Source organism: Ranitomeya variabilis, chromosome 5 (genome assembly GCF_051348905.1).
Source record: "Ranitomeya variabilis isolate aRanVar5 chromosome 5, aRanVar5.hap1, whole genome shotgun sequence".
Classification (NCBI taxonomy): Eukaryota; Metazoa; Chordata; class Amphibia; order Anura; family Dendrobatidae; genus Ranitomeya; species Ranitomeya variabilis.
In genome coordinates, this window is record NC_135236.1 from 316,387,820 (window position 1) to 316,406,367 (window position 18,548).

The 18,548-nt window shown below is 43.5% G+C and overlaps 1 protein-coding gene across 1 annotated transcript in view; it reads right to left on the reverse strand.

Moving 5' to 3' along the window:
* The window catches only part of CDNF (cerebral dopamine neurotrophic factor), a 95,882-nt gene that overhangs the window by 11,095 nt on the left and 66,239 nt on the right, over window positions 1–18,548 (reverse strand). The window contains exon 3 of the mRNA XM_077264634.1: window positions 2,696–2,837. Within this exon, the coding sequence (XP_077120749.1) occupies window positions 2,696–2,837 (142 nt within the window). The remainder of the gene's footprint in view (window positions 1–2,695; window positions 2,838–18,548) is intronic.

The window sequence follows — 18,548 nt, forward strand, 5'->3', positions numbered from 1 at the left end:
GATCATTTTTGTGACTAAAAAGTTAAATGTTCACTTTTTCCTTCCATGTTGCTTCTGCTGCTGTGAAACACCTGAAGGGTTAATAAACTTCTTGAATGTGGTTTTGAGCACCATGAGGGGTGCAGTTTGTAGAATCGTGTCACTTTTGGGTATTTTCAGCCATGTAGAACCCTCAAACTCACTTCAAATGTGAGGTGGTCCCTAAAAAAATGGTTTTGTAAATTTTGTTGTAAAAATGAGAAATCACTGGTCAAATTTTAACCCTTATAACTTCCTAGCAAAAAAAAAATGTTGTTTCCAAAATTGTGCTGATGTAAAGAAGACATGTGGAAAATGTTATTTATTAACTACTTTGTGTTACATAACTCTCTGGTTTAACAGAATAAAAATTCAAAAGTTGAAAATTGCAAAATTTTCAAAATTTTCGCCAAATTTCAGTTTTTTTCACAAATAAACGCAGAAATTATCGACCTAAATTTACCACTAACATGAAGCCCAATATGTCACGAAAAAACAATCTCAGAACCGCTAGGATCCGTTGAAGCGTTCCGGAGTTATTACCTCATAAAAGGACACTGGTCAGAATTGCAAAAAACGGCCAGGTCATTAAGGTCAAAATAGGCTGGGTCATGAAGGGGTTAATGAGATTCTCATGCTTCTGGCCAGGCCTGTTGCCATCTGCGGCACATGCGCAGTAGCATCTATCGGAGAGCGCCGGCACCACTTTGCTGTAATTTGTTTTGGAAAGATCATAATATTAGCTGCACAAGCGCAATATTTAAAAATAGGAGGCAGGTCACTGAAGGTTCAGTGACCTGTCATTTAAGCCCACAAGTATGACAATGAGCTAAAGCACCAAAAACAGACTGAACGAAGTACGAGAATCTCATTAACTGAAAACTGCAAATAAAGATTAAACAACCACAAGACAGATTTCTTCAACCCAGGTATCATTTTAATCAGTGTAACAGCACCAACCTGACAATGCCTGTAGTTTACTTAGCAAAATCCTGATGACAGGTTCGCTTTACTGTATGTGTAGCCTTGCTTCTATCAACAGGAGGAGAAAGCTACTACAGTGGTGGTGACCAAAAGTTTTTTTAAAAAGTATGATTACTTCTGTCTGGTTGTTGTGATGCCATTTTCCTGGTGATTAACTGAAAGAGCATGAAGTTGTCATCATGCAAAACCATAATTTTAACCAAAAATGCGTTAGAATATAGGTATGGTCATTTAATTAAAGAAAAATGATGGCCAAAAGTTTTGCATATACTATTTATTGATAACAGCATAGATAGTAATTCATTGCTTACAAAGCCATAATTTAGTATTTTGTAGCATAACCTCTTGCTTTCAATAGTGCACCACACCAATGGGGCATTGAAGCCACTAGGGTATTCAAGACATTCTCGAGGGATCTTTCTCCATTCCATTTGCAAATCTGCAAACAATTCATATTTATTGCTATGGGTGCAGCTCCAACTCGTCACCCTAACTCATCCCAAAGGTGCTCTATAGGGTTTAAGCCTAAATGTTAGCGATTGTTGGGAAATGTAGTAAAGGAGAAGAAGAACCTGAAGAGGAAGTAATGACTGTGATGTGAAAGCAGAGCTAATGCCAGGGCATATGAAGCAAAACAGAAAGGAAAAAATGTAGCCCTCAGCAAAGCTAAGGGTGAAGTGACCCATGTCTTGGTTTGTAGGACAAACAGAGGGTTAGAGAATAAATATGGGTAGAAGCGCGGGTTCTGTGGAGTCAAAAGTTTAGAGGGGTTGGACAGTAAGGGGAGATGTTTACATTTGAGCAGGGCTTACCTGTCGGAGAAGGGGTGAGGGCTAGCAATCGGCACAAGGCACCAAGAGCAAAGGACCACCCTTTAATTTAGAGGTTAAAGTAAAGTAAAATATCAAAATGTTGATGATGATGTCATTGGGTCATTTCTGCGAGCTGTGGTGAGGGGGTTCTTGGAGTTGGTGGCAAAATTGTGGTTCGGAGGTTTTATATCAGGTGGATGGTAACCTCCGCTTTATGTTTGGATTTTGGTTAATTGCCTGGCGGTTTTTGGGACTCTACAGGGTGGAGTCCCTGGGAGTCAGTGTTATGGAAAAGGTTTTCCAGCAACAAAGGTGCCCTCGAGCCTGTAGTGGCGGCTGGAGGTAAAGCTGGATGGTTAATTATATTATTTACTGGTTTCCACCAGGTTTTGGAGCTCCAAGAACCTTCTTGCTAAAAGTTATTTACTGTAATGCTTGTTAATAAAAGGCCAATTTGGCCAATTTATCCAATGAAAAATGTGTTACGAGTGTTCATTTGAGGGAAGGGGTGTTCTGTGGGAGCGAAGCAGGGTTGTAAAAGGGGGTGTTGATATAAAAGTTGGTCAGTTGGAAGGAGCCTATACAATACTGCAGTCAAGATACTATGTGAAGTATATGGGGCTATTTAAGGACATTATTCTTTAAGCATTTATGGCAAAAACAGTAATTGAGTTATGGTAGTGGACAACCTCTTTAATGTCAAATCGCGATTGAAATCTGGATGCAAACCCAAAACATTGGTTAATTACTTTTATTGCAAATGCTTCAGCATTCTCCTCTATAATTTTGCAATAATGTTAAACATTTGGTTTATAAATGTACCAACATGTATAAAGAAAGTGCTAAGACACATTTCATTGAGTGCTTGACCTGATACATACCATATTTCAGTTCACAAATCTGAATGTCGATTTTCTTTAGCTTGTCACAAATTTTGTGTGTTGGAACATGTGCACTCATCGGACGAGTAACCTCACTGAGAATTTTTGTAGCTGCATTGCTTGTGGCCCCTAAATAATAACACTTAGAAAAAAAACTTGTATTATTAACATAATTACTTATGTAAAAAATATCTATATTATGAATGAATACAAAATCATATGTAGGAACTTTTATCGAATCAAACAATTCATTACTGAGAATTATCGAGAATTCTTATATGTGCGATTATCTTTATATTCCTTACATAAGACTAATACTTTCAAACAAGACATGGAAAGTGATAAGTTGGTAATTGGTCTATTAAAAGAAGCCAAAGTTCAAGAACCACAGCATGAAGGCTTATACAGATAAAGGTAGCTCAGCAGAGGCAATATATTGCACTAAATATAGAAACTAGACATTTTACAATGGGGCAATAAAAAAGTAAGTTATAAATGGAGCATAATAAAGAGACAAGTCTAATATTGTACTTGTTTTACAAATAAGTTTATGTTCACTGTAATGTTTGGAAATTTTCTGAAAGATACAAAAAATAATAAATATATTTAAACCATTTCTAATTAACCCCTTCATGACTGGAGCTTTTTTCGTTTTTGCGTTTTCGTTTTTCACTCCCCCCTTCCCAGAGCCATAACTTTTTTATTTTTCCATCAATATAGCCATGTGAGGGCTTGTTTTTGTGGGACGAGTTGTACTTTTCAACGACACCATTGGTATTAGCATGTTATGTACTTGAAAACGGGAAAAAAAATTCCAATTTTGGGGAAACTTCAAAAAAAGTGCAATCTCACACTTGTTTTTTGTTTGGCTTTTTTACTAGGTTCACTAAATGCTAAAACTGACCTGCCATTATGATTCTCCAGGTCATTACGAGTTCATAGACACCAAATATGTCTAGGTTCTTTTTTATCTAAGTTGTGAAAAAAAATTCCAAACTTTACTAAAAGAAAAAAAGTGCGCAATTTTACGAGACCCGTAGCGTCTCCATTTTTCGTGATCTCAGGTTGAGTGAGGGCTTATCTTTTGCGTGCCAAGCTGATGTTTTTAATAATAACATTTTGGTGCAGATACGATCTTTTGATCACCCATTATTGCATTTTAATGCAATGTCACGGCGACCAAAAAAACCTAATTCTGGAGTTTTGATTTTTTTTTTCTCGCTACCACGCTTAGCAATCACATTAATCGTTTTTTTCTATTGATTGATCGGGCGATTCTGAACTCGGCGATACCAAATAAGTCTATGTTTGATTTTATTTTTATTGTTTTATTTTGAATGGGGCAAAAGGGGGGTCATTTAAACTTTTATATTTTTGTATTATTTTTAATCACATTTTTTTTACTTTTGGCATGCTTCAATAGCCTCCATGGGAGGCTAGAAGCTGCCCTAACTTGATTGGCTCTGCTACATAGAGGCAATGTTCATATCGCCCCTATGTAGCAGAATTACTGCATTGTAATGAGCGCTGACCACAGGGTGTCGCTCATAGCAATCCAGCATCAACAACAATAGAGAGACCTCTGGTTGTCATGCCGACGCACCGGTATTTCCGGCCCGATGGCTGGAAGCGCCATGTAAATGCCGCTGTCAGAGTTTGACAGCGGCATTTAACTAGTTAATAGCCGCGGGCAAATCGCAATTCCGCCCTCGCCTATTGCGGGCACATGTCAGCTGTTGAAAACAGCTGACATGTTGCAGCTTTGAGGTGGGCTCAAGGCCAGAGACCACCTCAAAGCGGGGCTTCTGACGTTGGACGTACTATCCAGTCTGACGTCAAAAGGGGTTAAGTATCATCTTGCATAATAAATTACATTTATTATATACAGTGTGAAGGTTTTATAAGGTTGTGAAGGTCTTTAGACAGCTCACTGGTTTTACCCATCATGAGAAGTTTCTTGTGTGGCACCTTGGTAATGAGGCACCTTTTTATAGGCCATCAGTTGAACCAGCTGATATTATTTTTCAATAAGTGGCAGGATTGGCTTCTAATTACTGGTAGATTTCAGCTGGTGTCATGACTTTCCATGGCTTTTTGCACCTCTCTTTCTTCATGTGTTCAATACTTTTTCCCTGTTTCATTCCTAATTATTACACATAACTTAATTTGTGGACATTTATGGTGTGATTTCTTTGCCTGTGTGGGTTGGATGGATTGTTACAGTCATCTGGTGAGAATGTCATGTCAATATCACTTTTAGAAATATATTTATTTAGAAACTTGGTGACGTTTTCAATACTTATTTCACCCACTGTAATATATAGGTTGTAATAGGACAAGATTACACACATTGAACTCATAAACCAATTTTTAGCTACGGTAAGTCCATACTTATCCCTCTAGTATAATATATGGCACTAAAAGCTGTGCACTGAGATAAAACATTGTGAAGATATAAACTTTACTTTAAGCAATGAGTATGTAATGAACTACTTTAGGAACATCAGTCTGAGCAATGTGATAAAATAAACATTATAAAAAATATTTGGTTGCTTAATTTTTTCAATAACTATTAACTGTGTACTTACAAAATAATGGAAAACTATGGATATTGGAAGTTCTGAAATTCAATCTAAGAAAACCAAAATATATAATTTAAGTGGTCTTTACTATAAGAAGTAATGATTGCATATCGATAGGATATATAATTGCTTTCTGATCAGGGAGATTATGACTGAAGGACCCCTACCAATCCTCTGAGTGAATGGAGGCATGCTAGACAATCGATGAGGTTCCTACACAGACTTTCCTACACAACAATGCTCCAGCAAAGAGAACTTCAACTCAGCCACATTTACTTTCTACTTCCTTCCAGTGACTGTGATTGGCAGGGTTTTCAGAACTTGAGCAGATTGTGAAGTAATGGAATATCCAAATAAAATCACCAACAAATTGCATGCAAGTCAAAGTTGCATTCGCTTTGCATTGAAGCATATGGCAAGTGATTGTGAATGACTGACAACAAGCGACAGAAAAGATCCAACACATTTGGAAACATGTGACTCTGTGTTGTTTCCATGTGACAATATAGGAAATGATTATTCTTTAGGCCTACACTCATATTTCTGGCAAGCTGCATGGTTATCATGATTGACCAACACAATCATGTGCAGTCACAAATCAGACACAGGAATTACTGGAAATAAAATAATGTGTGCCAGATTACTATATGCAGAAAAAAAGAAAAATGATATGCAAAGCCACTAGTGTCATGATTCTCAATGGCGAGAGAACATAGCCCAGCATATATGAAACTAGCTCTTGGAAGATGGAAACTATACTGACCATGAACTAAACCTGCCGCACAACTAGAAGTGGCCGGGTAGCATGCCTACGTTTTTTATCCCTAGATGCCCAGCGCCAGCCGGAGAACTACCTAATCCTAGCAGAGGAAAAGACAGTCCTGGCTCACCTCTAGAGAAATTTTCCCAAAAGGCAGACAGAGGCCCCCACATATATTGGCGGTGATTTCAGATGAAATGACAAACGTAGTATGAAAATAGGTTTAGCAAAATCGAGGTCCGCTTACTAGATAGCATGAAGACAGAAAGGGCACTTTCATGGTCAGCAGAAAACCCTATCAAAACACCATCCAGAAATTACTTTAAGACTCTAGCATTAACTCATAACACCAGAGTGGCAATTTCCGCTCACAAGAGCTTTCCAGACACAGTAACGAAACAGCAGCTGTGAACAGGAACAAAATGCAAAAACACACAAGGACAAAAGTCCAACTTAGCTAGGAGTTGTCTAGTAGCAGGAACATGCACAGAAGGCTTCTGATTACATTGAGGACCGGCATGAAACTGACAGAGGAGCAAGGTTATATAGCGACTCCCACATCCTGATAGGAGCAGGTGAACAGAGGGGATGATGCACACAAGTACAATTCCACAAGTGGCCACCGGGGGAGCCCAGAATCCAATTTCACAACAGTACCCCCCCCCTCAAGGAGGGGGCACCGAACCCTCACCAGAACCACCAGGGCGATCAGGATGAGCCCTATGAAAGGCACGGACAAGATTGGAGGCATGAACATCAGAGGCAGTGACCCAAGAATTATCCTCCTGACCGTATCCCTTCCATTTGACCAGATACTGGAGTTTCCGTCTGGAAACACGAGAGTCTAAGATCTTTTCCACAACGTACTCCAACTCACCCTCAACCAACACCGGAGCAGGAGGCTCAACGGAAGGCACAGCCGGTACCTCATACCTGCGCAACAATGACCGATGAAAAACATTATGAATCGAAAAGGATGCAGGGAGGTCCAAACGGAAGGACACAGGGTTAAGAATCTCCAATATCTTGTACGGGCCGATGAACCGAGGCTTAAACTTAGGAGAAGAAACCCTCATAGGGACAAAACGAGAAGACAACCACACCAAGTCCCCAACACAAAGCCGAGGACCAACACGATGACGGCGGTTGGCAAAAAGCTGAGTCTTCTCCTGGGACAACTTCAAATTGTCCACCACCTGCCCCCAAATCTGATGCAACCTCTCCACCACAGCATCCACTCCAGGACAATCCGAAGATTCCACTTGACCGGAGGAAAATCGAGGATGAAACCCCGAATTACAGAAAAACGGGGACACCAAGGTGGCAGAGCTGGCCCGATTATTGAGGGCGAACTCCGCCAAAGGCAAAAAAGCAACCCAATCATCCTGATCCGCAGACACAAAACACCTCAAATATGTCTCCAAGGTCTGATTAGTCCGCTCGGTCTGGCCATTAGTCTGAGGATGGAAAGCAGACGAAAAAGACAAATCTATGCCCATCCTAGCACAGAATGCCCGCCAAAATCTAGACACGAATTGGGTCCCTCTGTCAGAAACGATATTCTCCGGAATACCATGCAAACGAACAACATTTTGAAAAAACAGAGGAACCAACTCGGAAGAAGAAGGCAACTTAGGCAAGGGAACCAGATGGACCATCTTAGAGAAACGGTCACACACCACCCAGATGACAGACATCTTCTGAGAAACAGGCAGATCCGAAATAAAATCCATCGAGATGTGCATCCAAGGCCTCTTCGGGATAGGCAAGGGTAACAACAATCCACTAGCCCGAGAACAACAAGGCTTGGCCCGAGCACAAACGTCACAAGACTGCACAAAGCCTCGCACATCTCGTGACAGGGAAGGCCACCAGAAGGACCTTGCCACCAAATCCCTGGTACCAAAGATTCCAGGATGACCTGCCAACGCAGAAGAATGAACCTCAGAGATGACTCTACTGGTCCAATCATCAGGAACAAACAGTCTACCAGGTGGGCAACGATCAGGTCTATCCGCCTGAAACTCCTGCAAGGCCCGCCGCAGGTCTGGAGAAACGGCAGACAATATCACTCCATCTTTAAGGATACCTGTGGGCTCAGAATTACCAGGGGAGTCAGGCTCAAAACTCCTAGAAAGGGCATCCGCCTTAACATTCTTAGAACCCGGTAGGTAAGACACCACAAAATTAAACCGAGAGAAAAACAACGACCAGCGCGCCTGTCTAGGATTCAGGCGCCTGGCAGACTCAAGGTAAATTAAATTTTTGTGGTCAGTCAATACCACCACCTGATGTCTGGCCCCCTCAAGCCAGTGACGCCACTCCTCAAAAGCCCACTTCATGGCCAAAAGCTCCCGATTCCCAATATCATAATTCCGCTCGGCGGGCGAAAATTTACGGGAAAAAAAAGCACAAGGTCTCATCACGGAGCAGTCGGAACTTCTCTGCGACAACACCGCCCCAGCTCCGATTTCAGAAGCGTCGACCTCAACCTGAAAAGGAAGAGCAACATCAGGCTGACGCAACACTGGGGCGGAAGAAAAGCGGCGCTTGAGCTCCCGAAAGGCCTCCACAGCATCAGGGGACCAATCAGCAACATCAGCACCCTTCTTAGTCAAATCAGTCAATGGTTTTACAACATCAGAAAAACCAGCAATAAATCGACGATAAAAGTTAGCAAAGCCCAAAAATTTCTGAAGACTCTTAAGAGAAGAGGGTTGCGTCCAATCACCAATAGCCTGAACCTTGACAGGATCCATCTCGATGGAAGAGGGGGAAAAAATGTATCCCAAGAAGGAAATCTTTTGAACCCCAAAAACACACTTAGAACCCTTCACACACAAGGAATTAGACCGCAAAACCTGAAAAACCCTCCTGACCTGCTGGACATGAGAGTCCCAGTCATCCGAAAAAATCAGAATATCATCCAGATACACAATCATAAATTTATCCAAATAATCGCGGAAAATGTCATGCATAAAGGACTGGAAGACTGAAGGGGCATTTGAAAGACCAAAAGGCATCACCAAATACTCAAAATGGCCCTCGGGCGTATTAAATGCGGTTTTCCACTCATCCCCCTGCTTGATTCGCACCAAATTATACGCCCCACGGAGATCAATCTTAGAGAACCACTTGGCCCCCTTTATACGAGCAAACAAATCAGTAAGCAGTGGTAACGGATATTGATATTTAACCGTGATTTTATTCAAAAGTCGATAATCAATACACGGCCTCAAAGAGCCGTCTTTCTTAGACACAAAGAAAAAACCGGCTCCTAAGGGAGATGACGAAGGACGAATATGTCCCTTTTCCAAGGACTCCTTTATATATTCTCGCATAGCCGCGTGTTCAGGCACAGACAGATTAAATAAACGACCCTTAGGGTATTTACTACCCGGGATCAAGTATATGGCACAATCGCACTCCCGGTGCGGAGGTAGTGAACCAACCTTGGGTTCTTCAAAAACGTCACGAAAGTCAGACAAAAATTCAGGAATCTCAGAGGGAATAGATGATGAAATGGAAACCAAAGGTACGTCCCCATGAGTTCCTTTACATCCCCAGCTTAACACAGACATAGCTCTCCAGTCGAGGACTGGGTTATGAGATTGCAGCCATGGCAATCCCAGCACCAAAACATCATGTAGATTATACAGCACCAGAAAGCGAATAACCTCCTGGTGATCCGGATTAACACGCATAGTCACTTGTGTCCAGTATTGTGGTTTATTACTAGCCAATGGGGTGGAGTCAATCCCTTTCAGAGGTATCGGAGCCTCCAATGGCTCCAAATCATACCCACAGCGTTTGGCAAAGGACCAATCCATAAGACTCAAAGCAGCGCCAGAGTCGACATAGGCGTCCGCGGTAATAGATGACAAAGAACAAATCAGGGTCACAGATAGAATAAACTTAGACTGTAAAGTGCTAATTGAAACAGACTTGTCAGGCTTCTTAGTACGCTTAAAGCATGCTGATATAACATGAGTTGAATCACCACAATAGAAGCACAACCCATTTTTTCGTCTAAAATTCTGCCGCTCGCTTCTGGACAGAATTCTATCACATTGCATATTTTCTGGCGTTTTCTCAGTAGACACCGCCAAATGGTGCACAGGTTTGCGCTCCCGCAGACGCCTATCGATCTGAATAGCCATCGTCATGGACTCATTCAGACTCGCAGGCACAGGGAACCCCACCATAACATCCTTAATGGCATCAGAGAGACCTTCTCTGAAAATCGCCGCCAGGGCGCACTCATTCCACTGAGTAAGCACAGACCATTTGCGGAATTTTTGGCAGTATATTTCAGCTTCATCTTGCCCCTGAGACAAGGACATCAAGGCCTTTTCCGCCTGAAGCTCTAAATGAGGTTCCTCATAAAGCAACCCCAAGGCCAGAAAAAAACGCATCCACATTGAGCAACGCAGGATCCCCTGGTGCCAATGCAAAAGCCCAGTCCTGAGGGTCGCCCCGGAGCAAGGAAATTACAATCCTGACCTGCTGTGCAGGGTCTCCGGCAGAGCGAGACTTCAGGGACAAAAACAATTTGCAATTATTTTTAAAATTTTGAAAGTGAGATCTATTCCCCGAGAAGAATTCAGGCAAAGGAATTCTAGGCTCAGACATAGGTGCATGAACAACAAAATCTTGCAAATTTTGTACCTTTGTGGCGAGATTATTCAAACCTGTAGCTACACTCTGAAGATCCATTTGAAACAGGTGAACACAGAGCCATTCAAGGATTAGAAGGAGAGAAAGAGAGGAAGGCTGCAGCATAGGCAAACTAGCAAGTGATTCAATTAAGAGCGCACTCAGAACTAGAGGAAAAAAAAATTGTAGCAGACTTCTTTTTTCTCTCCTTTCTCAGCCAGTAATTTAACCCTTTTTTTTGGGCCGGTCAAACTGTCATGATTCTCAATGGCGAGAGAACATAGCCCAGCATATATGAAACTAGCTCTTGGAAGATGGAAACTATACTGACCATGAACTAAACCTGCCGCACAACTAGAAGTGGCCGGGTAGCATGCCTACGTTTTTTATCCCTAGATGCCCAGCGCCAGCCGGAGAACTACCTAATCCTAGCAGAGGAAAAGACAGTCCTGGCTCACCTCTAGAGAAATTTTCCCAAAAGGCAGACAGAGGCCCCCACATATATTGGCGGTGATTTCAGATGAAATGACAAACGTAGTATGAAAATAGGTTTAGCAAAATCGAGGTCCGCTTACTAGATAGCATGAAGACAGAAAGGGCACTTTCATGGTCAGCAGAAAACCCTATCAAAACACCATCCAGAAATTACTTTAAGACTCTAGCATTAACTCATAACACCAGAGTGGCAATTTCCGCTCACAAGAGCTTTCCAGACACAGTAACGAAACAGCAGCTGTGAACAGGAACAAAATGCAAAAACACACAAGGACAAAAGTCCAACTTAGCTAGGAGTTGTCTAGTAGCAGGAACATGCACAGAAGGCTTCTGATTACATTGAGGACCGGCATGAAACTGACAGAGGAGCAAGGTTATATAGCGACTCCCACATCCTGATAGGAGCAGGTGAACAGAGGGGATGATGCACACAAGTACAATTCCACAAGTGGCCACCGGGGGAGCCCAGAATCCAATTTCACAACACACTAGCACCCATATAATGTAACATACAATCTGAATACTGAAGAATATAAAACCTAATTAAGTGATCACAGTGAGCTTAAAACACATGCACACATAGGCGGATTATAATGAGGGCAATCTGGGCTACCGCCTGGGGCCCGAGGCTCCAGGGGGGCCCATACTCAGATTGCCCTTACTATAACTTTTATAATGGCGCACGCCAGTATGTACGCACCACAAGCACAAGTGGAGCCTCAGGGACTGGAGCAGAGCGGCAAGGGAACAGGAGCCAGGTGCATATGTGGTGTTTTTTTGCATTAATATGCATATGGGATTTGTGCATAGGGAGTTACAGTATGTGGGGGCTCATAGTGTATATAGGGGCTATGTGAGAGCTTGTAATGTATACAGGAGCCTATGCGATGGCTCATACTGAATATAAGGTGCTATGTGGGGCTCATGCTTTATATTGGAGACTATGTACAGGTTCATACTGTATATAGGGGGCTATATGGGGGATCATGCTGTATATATGGAGGTTATGTACAGCTCATAATGTATATAGGTAGCTATGTAGGGCTTATACTGAATATATGGAGGCTATGTGAGGCTCGTTGTATATAGAAGGCTATGTGGGGTCTCATACTGTATATAGCAGGCTATATTATGGAGGGGCTATACATAAAGATCTATTTGCAGGGTCATACTGTACATAGGAGGCTATGTGCGGGCTCATACTGTATATGAGGTTATGTGCTGGTTTATATTGTATATAGGAGGCTACAGTATACAGGGCACATACTGTGTATAGGCAGCTATGTGCAGGCTCATACTGTATATAGGAGGCTATGAGGGGGCTCATAATGTATTTAGGGAGCTATGTGTGGGTTCATACTATATATAGGAGGAGCTATGTGTGGGCTCATTCTGTATATAGGCAGCTATGTGCAGGTCTCATACTGTATATATGTTGTGATTTTGCTTTTTGCTCCCTCTAGTGGTCATTAGTGATTTGACTCTGGAGCGTCTGTCTTTTCCTATATCCTCACCTGGGCCGTTAGTTCAGGGGCGTTGCTATTTAAGCTCCCTGGACCTTCAGTTCAATGCCTGGCATCGTTGAAATCAGAGCTAATCTGTTGTGCTCTTGTCCTCTGATCCTGGTTCCTGTTTTTCAAGCTAAGTCTGCTTCTTTGCTTTTTGCTTTTGTTTTGTTTGGTATTTTTGTCCAGCTTGTTCCTATCTGTATCCTGACCTTTGCTGGAAGCTCTAGGGGGCTGGAGTTCTCCCCCCGGACCGTTAGACGGTTCGGGGGTTCTTGAATCTCCAGCGTGGATTTTTATAGGGTTTTTGTTGACCAGATAAGTTATCTTGCTATATTCTGCTATTAGTAAGCTGGCCTCTCTTTGCTGAACCTGGTTCATTTCTGTGTTTGTCATTTCCTCTTACCTCACCGTTATTATTTGTGGGGGGCTTGTATCTTGCTTTGGGGTCCCTTTCTCTGGAGGCAAGAGAGGTCTTTGTTTTCTTCTCCTAGGGGTAGTTAGATTCTCCGGCTGGCGCGAGTCATCTAGCGATCACCGTAGGCATGATCCCCGGCTACTTCTAGTGTTGGCGTTAGGAGTAGCTATTTGGTCAACCCAGTTACCACAGCCCTATGAGCTGGATTTTTGTATCTTGCAGACTTACACGTTCCTCTGAGACCCTGTCCACTGGGGTCATAACAGTATGCCAGGCCAGTATTAAATGTTTAATGCATTGCAGAAGTGGGATTATAAGAAAGAAAATTTTGAGGTTTTTTTTCCCTCTCTCATTTTTTTTTTTCTTTTCCCCTTTACCTCAGAGTGGCTTAAGCTTGCTGCAGACATGAATGTCCAGACCTTGATTACAAGTGTGGACCAGCTTGCCGCTCGTGTGCAGGGTATACAAGATTATGTTACCAGAAATCCTAGGTCTGAACCCAAGATTCCGATTCCTGAACTGTTTTCAGGAGACCGATTTAAGTTTAGGAATTTCAGGAATAATTGTAAATTATTTTTGTCCCTGAAACCTTGTTCGTCTGGAGACTCTGCTCAACAAGTAAAAATTGTTATTTCATTCTTACGGGGTGACCCTCAGGATTGGGCTTTTTCGTTGGCGCCAGGAGATCCGGCATTGGCTGATATTGATGCGTTTTTTCTGGCGCTCGGTTTACTTTATGAGGAACCCAATCTTGAGATTCAGGCAGAGAAAGCCTTGCTGGCTATGTCTCAGGGCCAGGACGAGGCTGAGGTGTATTGCCAAAAATTTCGGAAATGGTCCGTGCTGACACATTGGAACGAGTGTGCACTGGCCGCTAATTTTAGAAATGGCCTTTCTGAGGCCATTAAGAATGTTATGGTGGGTTTTCCCATTCCCACAGGTCTGAATGATACCATGTCCCTGGCTATTCAAATTGACCGGCGGTTGCGGGAGCGCAAAACCGCAAATTCCCTCATGTTGTTGTCTGAACAGACACCTGATGTGATGCATTGTGATAGAATCCTGACTAGAAATGAGAGGAAAATTCATAGACGCCGGAATGGCTTGTGCTACTACTGTGGTGATTCTACACATGTTATCTCAGCATGCTCTAAACGTATATCTAAGGTTGTTAGTCCTGTCACCGTTGGTAATTTGCATCCTAAGTTTATTCTGTCTGTAACTTTGATTTGCTCACTGTCATCTTATCCTGTCATGGCGTTTGTAGATTCAGGTGCTGCCCTGAGTCTTATGGATCTCTCATTTGCTAAGTGCTGTGGTTTTATTCTTGAACCATTAGAAAATCCTATCCCTCTTAGGGGTATTGATGCTACGCCATTGGCAGAAAATAAGCCGCAGTATTGGACACAGGTGACCATGTGCATGACTCCTGAACACCGCGAGGTGATACGTTTTCTCGTTCTACATAAAATGCATGATTTGGTTGTTTTGGGGCTGCCATGGTTACAGACCCATAATCCAGTCCTTGACTGGAAGGCTATGTCAGTGTCTAGTTGGGGCTGTCGTGGTATTCATGAGGATTCCCTGCCTGTGTCTATTGCTTCTTCTACGCCTTCGGAAGTTCCGGAGTACTTGTCTGATTATCAGGATGTCTTTAGCGAGTCCAGGTCCAGTGCATTGCCTCCTCATAGGGAATGTGACTGTGCAATAGATTTGATTCCAGGCAGTAAATTTCCTAAGGGAAGACTGTTTAATCTGTCGATACCTGAACATACCGCTATGCGTTCATATATCAAGGAGTCTCTGGAGAAAGGACACATCCGTCCGTCTTCTTCCCCTCTTGGTGCGGGATTCTTTTTTGTGGCTAAAAAGGACGGATCTTTGAGGCCTTGTATTGACTATCGGCTTTTAAATAAGATCACTGTCAAATTTCAGTATCCTTTGCCGCTGTTGTCTGACTTGTTTGCCCGGATTAAAGGTGCCAAGTGGTTTACCAAGATAGACCTTCGTGGTGCGTACAACCTTGTGCGCATTAAGCAAGGGGATGAATGGAAAACCGCATTCAATACGCCCGAAGGTCATTTTGAGTACTTGGTGATGCCTTTTGGGCTCTCTAATGCCCCTTCAGTTTTTCAGTCCTTTATGCATGACATTTTCCGGAACTATCTGGATAAATTTCTGATCGTTTATCTGGATGATATTCTGTTTTTTTCTGATAATTGGGACTCGCATGTGGAGCAGGTCAGGATGGTCTTTAAAATTTTGCGTGAAAATTCTTTGTTTGTCAAGGGCTCAAAGTGTCTTTTTGGTGTACAGAAGGTTCCCTTTTTGGGGTTCATTTTTTCCCCTTCTGCTGTGGAGATGGACCCAGTCAAGGTCCGAGCTATTCTTGATTGGACTCAGCCCTCGTCAGTTAAGAGTCTTCAGAAGTTCTTGGGTTTCGCTAACTTCTACCGTCGTTTTATCGCTAACTTTTCTAGCATTGTGAAACCTTTGACGGATATGACCAAGAAGGGCTCCGATGTGGTTAATTGGGCTCCTGCTGCCGTGGAGGCTTTCCAGGAGTTGAAACGTCGGTTTACTTCGGCGCCTGTTTTGTGCCAGCCTGATGTCTCGCTTCCCTTTCAAGTTGAGGTGGATGCTTCAGAGATTGGAGCAGGGGCCGTTTTGTCGCAGAGAGGCCCTGGTTGCTCTGTTATGAGACCTTGCGCCTTTTTCTCTAGGAAGTTTTCGCCTGCGGAGCGAAATTATGATGTGGGCAATCGGGAGTTGTTGGCCATGAAATGGGCATTTGAGGAGTGGCGTCATTGGCTCGAGGGTGCTAAGCATCGTGTGGTGGCCTTCCTTGTCTAGGGATGTGCGGTCATTTGTACAGTCCTGTGGGACTTGTGCTCGAGCGAAGCCTTGCTGTTCTCGTGCCAGCGGGTTGATCTTGCCCTTGTCTGTCCCTAAGAGACCTTGGACACATATCTCCATGGATTTCATTTCTGATCTTCCGGTGTCTCAGGGCATGTCTGTTATCTGGGTGATATGTGATCGCTTCTCCAAGATGGTCCATTTGGTTCCTTTGCCTAAACTGCCTTCCTCTTCCGATCTGGTTCCTGTGTTTTTCCAGAACGTGGTTCGTTTGCACGGCATCCCTGAGAATATTGTGTCAGACAGAGGATCCCAGTTCGTTTCCAGATTCTGGCGATCCTTTTGTAGTAGGATGGGCATTGACTTGTCATTTTCGTCTGCTTTCCATCCTCAGACTAATGGACAGACGGAGCGAACTAATCAGACTTTGGAGGCTTATTTGAGGTGTTTTGTCTCTGCTGATCAGGACGATTGGGTGACCTTCTTGCCGTTAGCTGAGTTTGCCCTTAATAATCGGGCTAGTTCCGCCACCTTGGTTTTGCCGTTTTTCTGCAACTCTGGTTTCCACCCTCGTTTTTCTTCGGGTCATGTGGAACCTTCTGACTGCCCTGGGGTGGATTCTGTGGTGGATAGGTTGCAGCGGATCTGGAATCTTGTGGTGGACAACTTGAAGTTGTCACAGGAGAGGGCTCAGCGCTTTGCCAACCGCCGCCGCGGTGTGGGTCCCCGACTACATGTTGGGGATTTGGTGTGGCTTTCTTCCCGCTTTGTTCCTATGAAGGTTTCCTCTCCCAAATTTAAACCTCGTTTTATTGGTCCTTACAAGATATTGGAAATTCTTAATCCTGTATCCTTTCGCCTGGATCTACCTGTGTCGTTTGCTATCCACAACGTGTTTCATAGGTCCTTGTTGCGGCGGTACGTTGTGCCTATGGTTCCTTCTGCTGAGCCTCCTGCTCCGGTGTTGGTTGAGGGCGAGTTGGAGTACGTGGTGGAGAAGATCTTGGATTCTCGTCTCTCCAGGCGGAGGCTTCTGTACCTGGTCAAGTGGAAGGGCTATGGTCAGGAAGATAATTCCTGGGTGGTCGCCTCTGATGTTCATGCGGCCGATTTAGTTCGTGCCTTTCATGCCGCTCATCCTGATCGCCCTGGTGGTCGTGGTGAGGGTTCGGTGACCCCTCACTAAGGGGGGGGGTACTGTTGCGATTTTGCTTTTTGCTCCCTCTAGTGGTCATTAGTGATTTGACTCTGGAGCGTCTGTCTTTTCCTATATCCTCACCTGGGCCGTTAGTTCAGGGGCGTTGCTATTTAAGCTCCCTGGACCTTCAGTTCAATGCCTGGCATCGTTGAAATCAGAGCTAATCTGTTGTGCTCTTGTCCTCTGATCCTGGTTCCTGTTTTTCAAGCTAAGTCTGCTTCTTTGCTTTTTGCTTTTGTTTTGTTTGGTATTTTTGTCCAGCTTGTTCCTATCTGTATCCTGACCTTTGCTGGAAGCTCTAGGGGGCTGGAGTTCTCCCCCCGGACCGTTAGACGGTTCGGGGGTTCTTGAATCTCCAGCGTGGATTTTTATAGGGTTTTTGTTGACCAGATAAGTTATCTTGCTATATTCTGCTATTAGTAAGCTGGCCTCTCTTTGCTGAACCTGGTTCATTTCTGTGTTTGTCATTTCCTCTTACCTCACCGTTATTATTTGTGGGGGGCTTGTATCTTGCTTTGGGGTCCCTTTCTCTGGAGGCAAGAGAGGTCTTTGTTTTCTTCTCCTAGGGGTAGTTAGATTCTCCGGCTGGCGCGAGTCATCTAGCGATCACCGTAGGCATGATCCCCGGCTACTTCTAGTGTTGGCGTTAGGAGTAGCTATTTGGTCAACCCAGTTACCACAGCCCTATGAGCTGGATTTTTGTATCTTGCAGACTTACACGTTCCTCTGAGACCCTGTCCACTGGGGTCATAACAATATAGGAGGCTATGTGGGGGCTCATACAGTATTTAGGGAGCTATGTGCGGGCTCATACTGTATATAGGCAGCTATGTGTGGGCTCATAGTGTATATAGGAGGCTATAATGGGGGCTCATACTGTAACTGGAAGCTATGTGTGGGCTCCTATTGTATATAGGGAGCTATGTGGGGGCTCATATTTTATATAGGGAGCTATGTGCGGAATCATACTGTATATAAAAGGCTATATGGGGCTCATAATTTAAATAAGGTGCAATTTAGGGGCTCATATTGTATCTAGATAACTATGTGGTGGCTCATACTGTATATTGGGGGATATGTGAGGGCATATTGCCTGCGCCAGTGTGCTGTTATCCTCATTGCAGTACAGCTTATGGTCTCCTTTTCTTGTATAGGAGGCTATATGGGATTCATACTTTACTCTGGAGTCCTGGGTTCAAACCCCACCAAGGACAACATCTGCAAAGAGTTTGTATGTTCTCTCCGTATTTGCGTGAGTTTCCTCCAGGTACTCCAGTTTCCTCCCACATTCCAAAGACATACTGATAGGGAATTTAGATTGTGAGCCCCGTCGGGGACAGCGATGATAATGTGTGCAAACTGTAAAGCGCTGTGGAATATTTT